Source organism: Phocoena phocoena, chromosome 2 (assembly GCF_963924675.1).
Source record: "Phocoena phocoena chromosome 2, mPhoPho1.1, whole genome shotgun sequence".
Lineage (NCBI taxonomy): Eukaryota > Metazoa > Chordata > Mammalia > Artiodactyla > Phocoenidae > Phocoena > Phocoena phocoena.
Window position 1 is genome coordinate 115653266 of NC_089220.1, and position 13492 is coordinate 115666757.

Genomic DNA, 13492 nt, shown 5'->3' on the forward strand with positions numbered 1-13492 from the left:
TGCCCTGAGTCTTTGATCCCTAGAGGTCAAGGCTGAGCATGGGAGCTGAAAGGATCAGGAGTGGTCTAGGCTCTCCAAACAAATCTCGGCCCAGTTCAGCCTGGCCCTCCAGGGTCTGTGGAAGCCCAGTTTCCCAGCATGGAGGCCCGCACATGGGAAGAGCTTGTTCCTTCTCTGTGTGCTGGGCAACCCTGAGACGGGAGGAGGGTGGGACTGTATATATCCAGGTAAGTTTGCCTTGGGGAAGCAGAGGCAAAAGTCAGCCTCAGAGTAAAAGGCACGGGGGTGTGAGTGATCCTGGGCCCAGTTGGAGTGACGCCACCCCCAGGCCCTCGGTCCTGCAGTCTCCTCTGAATTACACCCACCGTTAGCCCTGGGCTTGGACACTGCTGCTTGAGAGCCTGCCTCCTACTCATGAATCCCCTCCAGGACAGGGCCCAGGCCGGCGGCCGGACTCCACCACCGTGCTCTGGGGTCTGCAAGACGAGTCCCAGGTAAGACCTTCCCCACCTCACCTACACACTTTTGGACACCCTCTTCAGGAGCCCTGCCATGAGAAGGAAGGGAGGGTAGTTCTGGCCACACTTCCTGAGACCTAAGAGGTGAGCAGGCATCTCTGTGTCTAAGATGAGCTCTGTGAAAGCTTTGGGGCCTGTGGGGCCGGATCCTTAGCATTTTAAAATTTTATTATGACTGCGTTTGTTTAAATATATATATATATTTATAGCTCTATGTGCCCCCTGCCCCCCGGCTCCCTCCCCGGCCCCTAGTTTTTCCCCTTGGCTTTCTGTCTGGTGGCCATGTAGGGCAGCACCGTCTGAGTGCTCTTGTCTGACACCGTTTGGGTGCTGCTGTTTCTTGTGACCCTTCGGGTCTGCTCGGGGGCCAAGGTGGGGTCTGAGCGGCGGCCAGTCAGTGGAGAGCGCCTCGGCTTGTAGGGAGCCGGGGAGGGCTTGAGGGGGCCCGCGTGGGCCTCTGTGTGGGGAGGCTCTGGGGACAGGCCCACCTCCTCCTCGCCGTCCCCCTCCTCGTCGTCACAGCATAGAGCATGGTAGAGCACTTTGTCGCTGAATCGCACCCTCTCCCGTGTGCCCGGGGTCCGCTGGGGCAGCTGGCCCTTCACAGGGCCAGCGCTGAAGGCCTCCTCGCTGGAGGAGTCCGGGGTCTCCACCCGGGGCCCGTTGGGGATGGGCATGCTGCCATTCATGAGCCGGTAGTCAGGGCCAGCCCCCGGCCGGGTCGACTCGGGGCCGTCCACGGAGTCTGAGGGGGTGGAGATGTCCAGGAAGGAGCAGAACTCCCAGCTATCCGAGAGGATGTCAGCTGTCATAAAGTCCAGGTGGCCCAGGTCAAAGGGGCCGCCCACGCCCACCTTGTCGCTGCTGGAGGTGCTGCTCACGGTGGCTGTGGTCCAGTCATCTGGCTCCAGTTCGAAGTCGAAGTCCGAGGTTAGCTTATCGATCTGGCTCACCACCTGGCCGGGGAAGGGGAGAGGAGGGAGTGAGAGGGGCCAGGCAGCGGCCAGCATCACCTAGGTGTGAGTGTGCCCCGTCCCACCCTACTACACCCCCCGGCTGATGACCCTACAGGACACGACTGGACTTGAGGTCACTGGTTTGTTTGCCCTGTTGAGGGCCCAAACTGGACCAGGGTGAACAGAGCTGGTTCCGGCCATTCCCCTGGTTCCACGCCTCAGTGCTTTTGGGGGAAGGGGGATGCCTTCCAGCCCTGCACCCCGTCCGTTCACACGTCCCTCTGCCCCAAAGCCAGCTGCTCTTCTAGGGGGCAGCCCTGGTGCTCAGAGCTTGATCTTCCTTTGGTTGACAGGGGGCCATTTAAAAAGAGCTGAGAGACTCCAGCAAGGCCACTCTGTGGTAGGATGAGCAGCCCACCCACCCTTGGAGAGGAAATGATACATGGTAACTGCAAAGAAGGCTCTGCCCAGGCTTTCTGAAGCATCCTGGACCAGCCCCTGCAGTGGGTCAGTGAGTGCCCCCCATGGGTCTCTACCACCCCATCCCTACCTAGCCCTGGAGCCTCCTCCATCCTCCCCTTCCCTGCCTCTTGATGAGTGAAGATCAATCCTGGTTTGATGGAGAAGGGTAAGCGATAAGAAAACCATCCATCCTGGGCCCAGAACTGCTGGTTAAGTGCCCTGAGGGGCTACAGAGTTCACTGCACCCACCTGCCCCGCACGAGGTGAAGCCCTGTTTCGTGCAGGAGGCCCTGCCTCAGGACAACCCTTACCTAGGCCACTGTCAGCACAGACATCAGCAATGAAGACAGTGAGGCAGAAAGGGAGACCCAGTCAGACATAGGGAGAGGACAGAGCAAGGGGAGGAGAGGAGATTCAGGCCAAAATCCAAACCAGTACAACAACAACCAAAGCAAAGCGGAGGGACCAAGAGACCCAGAGACAAAGACATAGGCAGTGAGTCATCAGGCCCAGGAGCTAGCTCCCAGCCCTCTCCAGTGCTCTTTCCCTGGAGTCAGAGAGGTCAGTTAATTCATTGACTAATGAAGTCCCTAATTCAACAAACATTTACTGAAGATGACTGCTGTCCAGGGATGTGCTAGGTGTTCAGCAAGGAGTGCGGGCGGTGAGTGCCTCAAAGTGCAAGTGGAAAGCAAGGGCAAAGATGATGTGTCAGGAGGAGTCTGGCTCAGTGAGACGTCTACCGCGTCAGGAGTCGGGAGCTCTGACGCTGGCAACCTGGTCAGTCGTTTTCCCTCTCTAGGTCTCAGTTTCTCAATCTGTAAATGGGGAGTTGGGTGACTAGTTTATCTCCAAACTTCCTTCCATCTCTGAGATTCTAGGACTCTTGTATTTAGAGGAGTGACTTGAGAAGCTGTTTTGGGGCGTCAATGCCTAGGGATGCCCACTTCCCACAGCCCCAGACCAGGGATGGAAGGAACACTCGGCTGAGGCCTATGGAAGAGCTGGGGGAGTCAAGACACCTGGGTTCCTGATTCGGCTTAGACATCAAATGTTCTGTGTCTTTGAGTAACTTACATAACCTCTCTGGACTTCAACTTCACTCACCACCAAGTGGGTATGAATCTCAGGCCTGCCAACCTCACCAGAGCTTCCTGGGGAACAAGGAGAAGGCAGTAAAAGGGCTTTGTGGGGGCACTGGTGATAAAAGTGATATCATCTCCCATCTCTGAGCACCTACTGTGTGTCAGGCTTTCCACCCACGAGATCATCATCTCCTGTGTTTATGGATGATGGACCAGAAGCACCAGTCACGGGGCACCTGAGATTCCCGCCTCTGCCAGCCCTGCAACACTGCACACGGCTGAGGTGCTGCCATGATTTCTGGGCTTGGACAGGCAATGGGGATAGGGCTCTACCCTCCAGTCTGACCACCCCAGCCCCCCACCCTAGAATGACTCCCCCACTTCAGAGAAGCTCGCATCCCCCTTAAACCCTTGCTTAACCCAAGCCCCACCTGAGAGCTGGTGGGAGCCCTGGCCTAGAGTAGGGGCTCTCCAACCCGGGTGCGCATCAACTCCCCGGAGTTTCCGATTCAGTAGGTCCCAGTGGGGCTCAAGAGGTGCATGTCTAACAAGCTTCCAGGTGATGCTGCTGCTGCCGCTGTTGGTGCCCGGAACAGACTTTGAGGACCACTGGCCTAGGGGACTGGGGATTTCAGCTGGTGAAAAATAGCACCCCAGGGCATGGCCGCCCTGGGGAGGGGCCCTGTGCCCCTGGGACAACCACACGTCTAATTAGACTCCACTGATCAAGCAAAGCTGCCGAGAGTCTGCTGCTGTCTGAGGGTGGGAGGATGATGGTAGGAATCTGGAGTTAAATGACTCGGCTGTGAACTCACAGGGTTGCCTGTGGCCAGGCCAGGCCCCGACGCTGGGCTCCTAATCCCCTGTGAGGAAGATGCAGGGTCCACGGGCAGGAGCCCTAGAGACTCAGGCCTGGACACTCTTCCGGCCCAAGAAGCCCTTGCCGGCCACCTGCTCAGGAGGCCTTCACGTTCAGGCCCTTCCCCTTCTCCATTAGAATGTCCCTCTCTGTTTCCATCCTGGGAGAGTGGAGGGAAGGAAGGGAGGGAGGGAGGTCTGGGCTCAAGTCCCAAGTCTGCCCCATCTTGGCTAAGAGGCTTGAGAGGCAGGTGATTTCCCTCTCCATGTCTCATTTCCTCCCCTGTAAAACAGGAGGACACACCTCTACTTGCCAAACGTTGGGGATTCAATAGATAGGAATGTGCTTTAAGCTGTAAAGTCTGCACAGCCAAGCCCTTAAGAATCTGGGCTCTGCAACTGGGCCTGGGGACCCAGATTGTATGCAGGGCCCGGGTCAGTCCACAAACCCTGCTGCCCGCCCCTGGTGCCTCATTTCATGGGGCCAGTTAGGAGGGCAGGGATAGGGTAGGCCCCAGGCTACCTACCTCTCTGCTTTGGCTGTCTTGAAATCTATGATTTCTCTCTGAGATTTAATAATCATTTTGCCTACATGTAATTTGGGATTGTCTTGGAGTGCAGGGAAATAATTATATACACAAAAGGAAAGAGAGGGGGAGAGAGAGAATGGAACCACAGAAATCACAGAACCATAGAACCTTGAAGCCAGGAGGGACTGGAGACACCGCTGAGACCACCCTTCCCATTGTGCTTGCTGACGGGGACTAGAAGGGGCTGAGCTGAGACTGGAAGTCAGGGGTCAAGGACGGGAATCACCTGCTCTACAGGGAGCAAGAGTGAGCACTAGAGAGGAAGGGCAGGGCTAAGGGCTGTGACAAAAACTGCTGGGGGCCCTTGGCCCTATCCCAAGGGTGTCTACAACCTCTGTCCTGGCCACAGCCTTAGCTACACCACCCTCTGAACACTGCGCCCATCCAGTCTCCCCACTCACAGCCGCCTCCTGTCCAGCTCGTGCTGCGTCCAGGGAACTTCCTAATCAGCCTGCAGGAACACATCACCTCTCTGCTTCCAGCACTTCACTGCTCCCCAAACTCCTGAGCCTCCCAAACACAACCCCACAGCAAATCTGGTCACAGGTCCTGTTCTCTCCAGCAAGCAGCCTCCTCCCTGCCAGGCCTGCCCCCTCACCTGCCCAATTCACTCCACCGAGCTCACTTGCGCCTCTGGGCCGCACCTGGAATGCCTCCTTTCTTTCCCACTCGTTGCCTCTCACTTCCACAAGGACAGGTTCCCTGTGAAAGGCTCTGAAAGTACCCTGCACCTCTCCTTATTTTCCAGTAGTTATCACTGCTACCGTTTTGTGTGCAGATGTTATAATAAGGTCGTTGATGTCTCTCTCCTCACTAGACAAGAAGCCCCATGAAGGGCAGGACTGGATCTGTCTTGCCCACCATTGCATCCCAAGTTTGGCACAGGGATTGGCACATTCTTTACAAATACAGCTTTTGAATGAGTGGATGAGTTGAGACAGAGGGCTTAATAAAACCACTTGGGGCTTCTTTTTCGAGAGAAAGTTCCATGGGCCTGGACACCCCAACACTGCCCGCCCTAGCCCGCCCTCCAGCCGTGGGTGAGACCCCTCTCCAAAGGAAGCATGTCTGTGTTCCCTAAGGCCCCAGGACTGAGGACCCGGGAGCCCCAGAACCTGTTTATCTCCTCCCCCTTCACCTCTGGCCCCTTCAACTCCCTTGACAGCTACCTCCTTCCCTCCCTCCCAGCTCCCCGGGCAGCTGGTTACGTAACTGGGGATTCTGCATTATTTATGACCACTGATTATTTTTTAATTCTTGATTACGTTATTTATTGTCTTCCTGGAGGGCTGTGGAGCTGGGGAAGGGGTGGCGGGGAGCGAGTTGACCGCGCGTGGTTCATCCTGCAAGTTGGCATAATTGGTCGGGGGGTTTCTTGAATCTGTCTGGAGGAGGAGAACGCAAAGGGAAAAGGGAGGAAAGGAAGGTGAGAAAAAAAAAATAATAGGAAAAACTCCGCACAATTCTTGCTGAGCTGCGGGTGATGGAGCTGACCCACTTTGGCACCGCTCTGTGGTCCCTAGCCTCTCCTGCTCCAGCTGCTTCCTGGCGGGGACACATTTATCTCATGCCTGAACGGCCCTTGGCTTTCCTTGCCACCTCACATGCAGCGCCTTGCCGAGGTGACCGCACAGTCACCACCAGGCCTGCTCCCCGTGAAAACTGGCTGGGGGGATCCTCCACCACCACCCCTGGCTGTGAAATGTTTGTGCCCACCCCTCAATCCTCCTGAGGTGTTCGGACCTAGGTGGGCAACTGTGCCCCTTAAGTTATGTCCTACTCAAGAGTCAGTGATGATGTGAGAGACACCGGCTGATCAACACAAGAGACAGTTTTGAGCCTCCATGCTGAGCGATATCTTGGGGAGGGGACAACCAAGGAGGAACCTGCTCAAGGTAAGCTCAAAGGCCAAAGGCAAGCCCCTTATCCCTGTCCTTGGGGGCTCCCAGTTGATAGGAAACGGGGAGAGGAGCGGGGAGGCAGACTCCCACCCCGAAACACAACCAGGAGATTCCTGGAGAGCATGTGGGATTCTCACTGAGGACAAAATCCAAATTCCATACTGTAGCCTGCGAGGGCTCTGTGTAATCTGACTCCCTGCTCCCTCTTTGACTTCCTGCTTTTCTCCAAGTTCACTCCACTCCAGCTGCACTGGCTTCCTTGCTGATCCTGAACACGCCGAGCCCATTTCTTCCCCAGGATCTTTGCACAGGCTGTTTCCACTGCCAGGCAGGCTCATCCCCTAAATACCACCCTCACCTCCTTTGGTTCTCTGTTCAAAAGCCGTCTTATTGGAAACCCCCTTCATATCCCCATATCACTGTCACTCTCTATCCCCTTTCCTTGCTGCAAGAGGATGGGACTGCCTACTGCATGCAGGAGGTACTAAATGGTACCAGCCAGGAGGTCAGGGTCCTGGCTTTGACCTCCCTGATGATGGCTAAGAAGCTGATGTGGCTCCAAAAGAACAAAGCCATACCCGGAGTGAGGCGCTGGCCAGCGCTAGAATATTTCATTAATAATATCTAACAGGGCTTCCCTGGTGGCGCAGTGGTTGAGAGTCCGCCTGCCGATGCAGGGGACACGGGTTCGTGCCCCGGTCCGGGAAGATCCCACATGCCGTGGAGCGGCTGGGCCCGTGAGCCATGGCCGCTGAGCCTGAGCGTCCTGAGCCTGTGCTCCGCAACGGGAGAGGCCACAACAGTGAAAGGCCCGCGTACGCAAAAAAAAAAAAAATAAAAATAAAAAATAAAAAATAATATCTAACAGACATGGAGTGAGTTTTGTGCCCATCACTGTGCTAAGTACTTTATATATAATATCACATTTAATTCTCACAACAGCCCTGGGGCTGCGGGGTGGGGCGGGGGGTGTAAAATTTGTTATCCTCATTTACATGGGAAAACAGAAGCACAGAAAGGTAAAGAAATTTTCCCAAGTTCACACAGCTAGGTAGGGGGCAGATCTTGGATTTGAACCAGAGACATCTGGCTGTGGAGCCCATGCTTCTTAGCCCGTAGGCTGTGCTGTGTCTCCAAATTAAGATCCACAGAATTCTGAGGAGCTTAGAGAGCCTGCTGGGATTGGCCTGGCATTCTGGAGTATTGGGGAACCTAGGAGAGATGAGGGCTAATTAATGATTGACCGTCATATCCCTCTGTAGCACAATTTTAGCTTTCAAAGCATTTACATTCCTCACCTCACTTAGTCCATTAAACTACTTTTCCCATTCATGGGACAGAACTTGTTCCTCATCGCCTGGGAGGCCAATGGCAGAGCTACAGCAGGGGTTTGGAAGGGTAGGGGAGGTATGGGACAGTAAACTCCAAATCCTTTAGGGGTGTGAGTAGGTGTTGGCCCCCTTACCGCACGCCAGACCCTGATGAAACCCTAAGATCACACTGAGGTGAGAATGATCGTCATCCCCATCTCAGAGGAGCAGACTGAGGCTCAGGGGCCTGGGAAGGGAGTGCATTGGTGTCCCTCGTCTTTCTACGAACTTCAGGCTGTATGCTCAAGAGGGTAAGGAGAGTCTGCCATGATCAGTGGTGTCTGGGGCTGGGGAAGGGAGCAGCAGAGAGAGGAGAATGACAGAAGGGGACACAGCTAAGCCCTTCCTCTCTGCTGGCCTTGCTCCTTCATCAAACACCCTGTGCTACTCCCCAGCAGTCCTGCACGTGAATCTTGTCTTCACATCTAAGTGCTTTGCACACCCTGGCATGAGAACCCCATTGGTGAGCCCTGAGCTGGTACTGCCCGGGGAGTGGGGTGTGATGAGGGAAAAGTGTCTGCCACCCTCTCGACTTTGGGCCCATCCATACCCCCAAGGGAAAATGCCTTACTAAGCTACTGAGAAGGAGCGCCTGACAGATCCAGCTTTACGGCCCCCGTGGAGGACCAAGATGGCAGGTTCCAGGGAGCAGGGGGACTGAAACCCTTTACTCCAAACCAGAGCTTGGCACCCCCCACTCAGTAACCGCATTCCTGACGAATCCCATCCAACAGGAAGTCAGTTACGGCATCTATTCTTCTGTCTGGGCTTCCCAGAGCCTCACCTGCTTTCTACAACACTTCCTCTGCCCATCACCCCATGTCCAGACCCTGCCTGGGGGATGGGGGAGCTCTGAGGCCTGGTGACCCCTCCCAGCTGGGTGCCACTGGCAGCGGGCAGGCTGTGGCATACGGGGTAGACTCTGGTTGCCGTAGCAACCTGCCAAAGTCTTGGGTGGAGGCACATGGCCTACAGGGTGTGTGGGGGGAGGGGATTCATCTCTCCCTGTCCTAGCTCAGGCCTCTAGGCTGCAAATCCTGGGAATCTGAAGCTCTGCTGTTCGAGACATGAGAGTAGGTGAGTGTGTGTGCTGGGAAGGGACATCTAAAAGATCTGCAAATGGATCCTAGCACTTCTGAGCTCCCTGCTTCACCCCTTAAGGGTGCTCCTCAGAGCATCACAGCATGAGCATAAGGTATCACCTCTAGAAGACCCCTGTCAAAATGCAAAGATATCAATTAGCCCACCTGCTGAAGCCCCAAAATAGGCAGCAGGAACCTGAGTTCTAGGCTTCGTTCTGCCACTGGTAGGCTGTGTGACCTTGGACAAGCCACTAACCCTCTCTGGTCTCAGTTTCTTCAACAGCAAACAAACAGGGATGGTCTGGATGACCCTTCAAGCTCTGGATGGCTATTCGGGGAGGGGTGGCAGGTGCCTGGAAGATGCTCAGTTGGGAGTAGGCTCTGAGCTTATTGAAGCTGCCTCCCAGGCTTAGAGTCAATCCTGGCTCTTTCTGGGCAGGCTTGCTGGGGCACAGGTCCCATGCCCCTGCCCAAGACTGAGACTCTGGACAGTTCCCATGGTCCTGATAGAACCACAGAGCATCTGAAATAAGATGAGGGTGGAGAGAGTCACAGAGGGGACTGTAGTCCTCTGGACCAATGAGGTTGGGAGAGGAGGGGTTGCTCAGGGGCATCTGGCCTTTGACCTCCAAACTGTATTCTCAAAGATGTTCAGTCCAGACCATGGCCAGCCCAGTCCATGGGAAGAAGCACCACCCTTCTCTCTACTTGCAGCAATAGCCATTCCCACCTCCTGAGAAAGGACTTCCTAGTGCGCTCCTCCATGAGGCTGCCTCTGGGCAAAGGGGCTGCCCTGTCTAACCCCTGCTTCTGTCCCAGCATTTCCACAACCCCCTCTACTCCGAACATGACTCCCTTCCAACACCCTCTGCTCCTTGGCTCTCAGGCCAGGCTAGAATGCCACTTTCCCAGTCAGGATTTGGTCCACCATCACCCCCTCTCCCCAGCCTTCCTAGCGCCCCCATCTTCCCCACACAGCTGGCTGGGGAGAGCTCAAGCCCATAACTCCAGTTCAGTCACTCTCCCTGCCATCTCTGCAGGGACCCTGGTTACAAGGAGTTGAAATTTGGCTAAAGCCCACCTGGCTGGCATAATGGCACCCAGCAGGCAGATTTAGGCCAGCGGCTCAGAACGCTGGTCATGCATGTTGGGCTCGAACACAGCCCAGGGGGCAGGGCTGAGGACATGTGTACCTCATTACCCTGGTGATGTGGGAAGCAGTAATTAAACCGGGCTCCGCTTAGAGAGACAGAGAGGGACACATATCCCAGGATCTCTCACTGACTTTTCAGCCTTGGCACAAAACATTCAGAACTGTGGGACGGGGATGCATACCTTCAGAGGAGATTCCTGCCCCTGCCAATGTACTGATACCCACTAGCAGGCCCCTAGACCCATTCCCACCTCAGGGCAGGGAAGACATAGCTGGCTTTAATTTTTCCAGGATCAAGGGTTCTAAGTATCTGTGTGATCTCTGGGGAATGCTCTGAGCTGGGCCTTGAGCAGCGGGGACTGCCTCAGTAGAGCCATCCACACTCTCCCAGGGCCCTTTATAAGCCAGTCAGAGTCTGGGAGGCAGATGGTGGGGTCAAAGGTCAGCTTGGGTCCCAGAAGAACGTCTTCCACTAAGAGGATGCTGTGGGATTCAGTCCTTACTGGCCACCGTTCAGCTCTGAACCATGGGCCCACAACATGCTGCCCAAGCAGTCTCGGGATCACTGAGGCCCCGCCAGCCCTGGGGTACGGTGAGATCTTCAGCGAAGCAGATTTGGGGAAAGAAGAACAAGGAGAAGGAAGTACCCAGCACAGTGACCCAGGTGCGCACAGCTTTGAGCGCGCACACACACACACACACACACACACACACACACACACACTTAAACACATACGTGTGAGTACGTTTCCTGGGCTAGGCCCAGGAAAACCGGTCTAGGGGCTGCCTGGCCCCTCACTTACCTCCCTTAGCTCCTTGGCCACCTCCTTGAGCTCCCGCAGTATGTCTTCCAGCTGCCCAATGACCATCTTCATGCGCTGTCGAATCCGCTCCCGCTCGCCACCGCTGCTGGGGTCGTCACTGGGCTGCCCGAGGTCCGGGGTGCCCCGAATGTTCATCCTTTACCACGTGGCTGCAGGCCTGCCCATACTCCCCCCAGCCGAGCACACGCTGCGTCTGCCTCCACGGAGCCCCCCTCAGCTGGGCAGAGCTCCACATCTTAACGGCCCCCTAGCCCACCCTGGCCCTGGGTGGCCCTCACCCAGCCCCTGCCACCCTGCCTCCTCTACCTCTGGGTGGGGAATGGGACACCCAGAGGGAGACAGAGTCTGACCAAGGGGGGTCAAGATGAGGACACAGGAGAGCAGGGGGAGGGGCCTTGGGTCTCAGGAGTGGCCTCTAGGACTTGAAGTGCCTGTGGGTATGCTGAGCTGGACACAGAGGCAGGGGGATGACTCTGCAGGGACTATGGGTAAGAGATGCCCTTGGGATGGGCGGAAGGCAGCAGTAATCCCCTCACAACTCCTAGGAAATTGCAAAGGCAGAGGTCTCGAGATGCAACTGACACCTGCAGAGGGATGGTGGCTGGGGTCTTCCAGATGTGAAGGGGGCTCCAGATGTGTGTGGCTCTGGGAAGGGAGCTGGATTGGAGGAGGGCAGCCCCCTGCAGAGAGAGCGAGCCTGGCGTCAGCCCTCCCAGGTTGCAGCACCCGCCGGCAACGCTGCTGCCTTCCTCCTCACCCCAGCCTGCACCTTTCCTCGCTGGGGATTTGGTTTTATTTATTTATTTTTTTTTGTAGGGAGGGATGATGGAGGCAGATGCTCTATAGCACAGCCCCTCCCCTAAAGGGAAAACAGGAGCCCCCGCTTTAGAAGCTGAAGTCCTCAGCCTGTGATGGGGCACCCTGCCCTGGCTCTGCCCAACGCCCCCCCACCCCAGTCAGGCCAGGCCCCGCTGGTTCACTGGAGGGCCTCCCCAGACATCCATCCTCCCTCCTAGTGCCCCCGGGGTGCCCTCGTTCCCCGCTGGACCTTCCCTTCCCCTGCCCCGCCTTCCGTGAGAACCCCCTCTCCGCTCCCGGACTCACCAAGGGGGGGGAGTGGGGGCACTGGCCTTCCTTCCGCGCAGCGTCGGGGGCCAAGTCCCAAGGCGAGGTTGGGGGGCCCCCAAGGCTCCCTAGGGCGGGCTTCTCTCTCTGGACCCTTCGGTCCTTGGTCTCAAGGAGGTCCTCAGAGCCGCCACTGGAGACATCTGGACGGTGGGAGGGGGCGGGGCCTCCACGCTCCAAGGAAGAGGCCAGGAAAAATCTCTCCCAACCCCCGCCGGGCTCTGGTGGGGAATGAGCAAGGGTCCGGCGGGTCCGGGGCTCTGAGGCCACAGGTGAACCGGGCACAGGGCGACCGAGGCGACGCCGGTCCGGTCCCAGCACGCAAGCCAAAGTCTGAGGGATCGGAGGGCGCCGGGATCCCTTCAGCCCACGCCCGGCATTCCCGGGGCTCGGCACCGTCCTGAATTCGCTCTGTCCAGTCCAGATCGGCCGGCTCCGGGCTCTGCCGGGGTCTGCCCTGCCCTGCCCGGAGTGAGCTGGCACCCGTGGGCGCCCGGGGCGCGCTCAGCCCGGACCTCGAATGACCGCGCTCCGGCACCTGCGGCGTCCGGAGCGGCCGCGAGGGTCCGCTCAGTCTAGCCCCGGGGTCCTCCGGGGCGACAACGCTCCCGCGGCTCAGTCCACGGTCGGAAAGGTCCGGAATCGCCGGGCCCCGGGGGGAGGGGCGGTGTTGGCCGCGGGGACCAGGTCCCCGCCGGGCCGGGCCGAGGGAGAGCGGGGCAGGGGGCCCGGCCGGGCTGGGTCTGGCGGCCGGGCGCGGGCGGGAGCGGCGCCGGGTGGAGGAGAGGAGGCGAGAAGAGCAAGAGGAGGAGGCGAGGCGAGGCGAGACGAGGGGAGGGAGCGCGCGGCGGGCCCGGCGGGCCGGGGCGCACGGGGCTCGCAGCCTCCGCTCCGCTCCGCCGCCTCCCGCCCGCTGGCCCTCGGCTCGCAGCCTGGCCAGTCCCCTGGCGCCCGGTTGTGCCGGTGGGGCCACCGGGCGCCGGGTCGGGCTGGGCCTCCCTCGGCCGCCTCGCCCCGCCCTGCCCCGCCGGGCTCCGCGGGCCTGGGCCCGCTTCCCGAGCGCCGCGCCGCCCGCGCCCCGGCCGCCCCCGGCCCGCCCCGCCGCCCCCCGCCGGACTGGCCGCCCGGGCGGGCGCTGGCTCCCTCAACGGCCGCCCGGCTTGCTCGGCTCCTCTCTCCTCGGCGCTGTCAGGGAAGGGGCCGGCCCCGCGCGCCGGGAGGGAGCTTTTAAAGCGACACACACGCCTCCCAGCGCCGAGCGCCGAGCGCGCGAGCCGCGGGGTCTCGCCACCCCGGTGACTGGGAAACGTCCAGCGCTTGCGAGGCTGGAGGCGGGCTCGCCGGGGCGCACTCCTGTTGACCTCGGGGCGCGGAAGGGCAGTGGGTTAGGGGCTTACTCAATTCCTTCCTACCTTTCCATAAGCCCCCATTGCCCCTTCCCCCACTGCGGTGCGCCTCGGGCTTCCCTTTTGGCTAAATTTCCTGCATCCAGGCCCTCCCCCTTCCCCCATCATACCTCAAACTACTCCCAGACGTTGCCTTAAGTCAGATTCATTAAGAAAATAGAA

The 13492-nt window shown here is 58.4% G+C and overlaps 1 protein-coding gene across 1 annotated transcript; it reads right to left on the minus strand.

Moving 5' to 3' along the window:
• Positions 1-698: 698 nt before the first annotated feature.
• Positions 699-11982, minus strand: INSYN1 (inhibitory synaptic factor 1). Its single transcript, XM_065872711.1, has 3 exons — positions 11904-11982; positions 10779-11479; positions 699-1474 (listed from the first exon to the last, which is right to left on the minus strand). Exons 2-3 carry the CDS (start codon positions 10932-10934, stop codon positions 767-769), a joined length of 864 nt encoding a protein of 287 aa, XP_065728783.1. The 5' UTR covers positions 10935-11479; positions 11904-11982; the 3' UTR covers positions 699-766.
• Positions 11983-13492: the final 1510 nt, after the last annotated feature.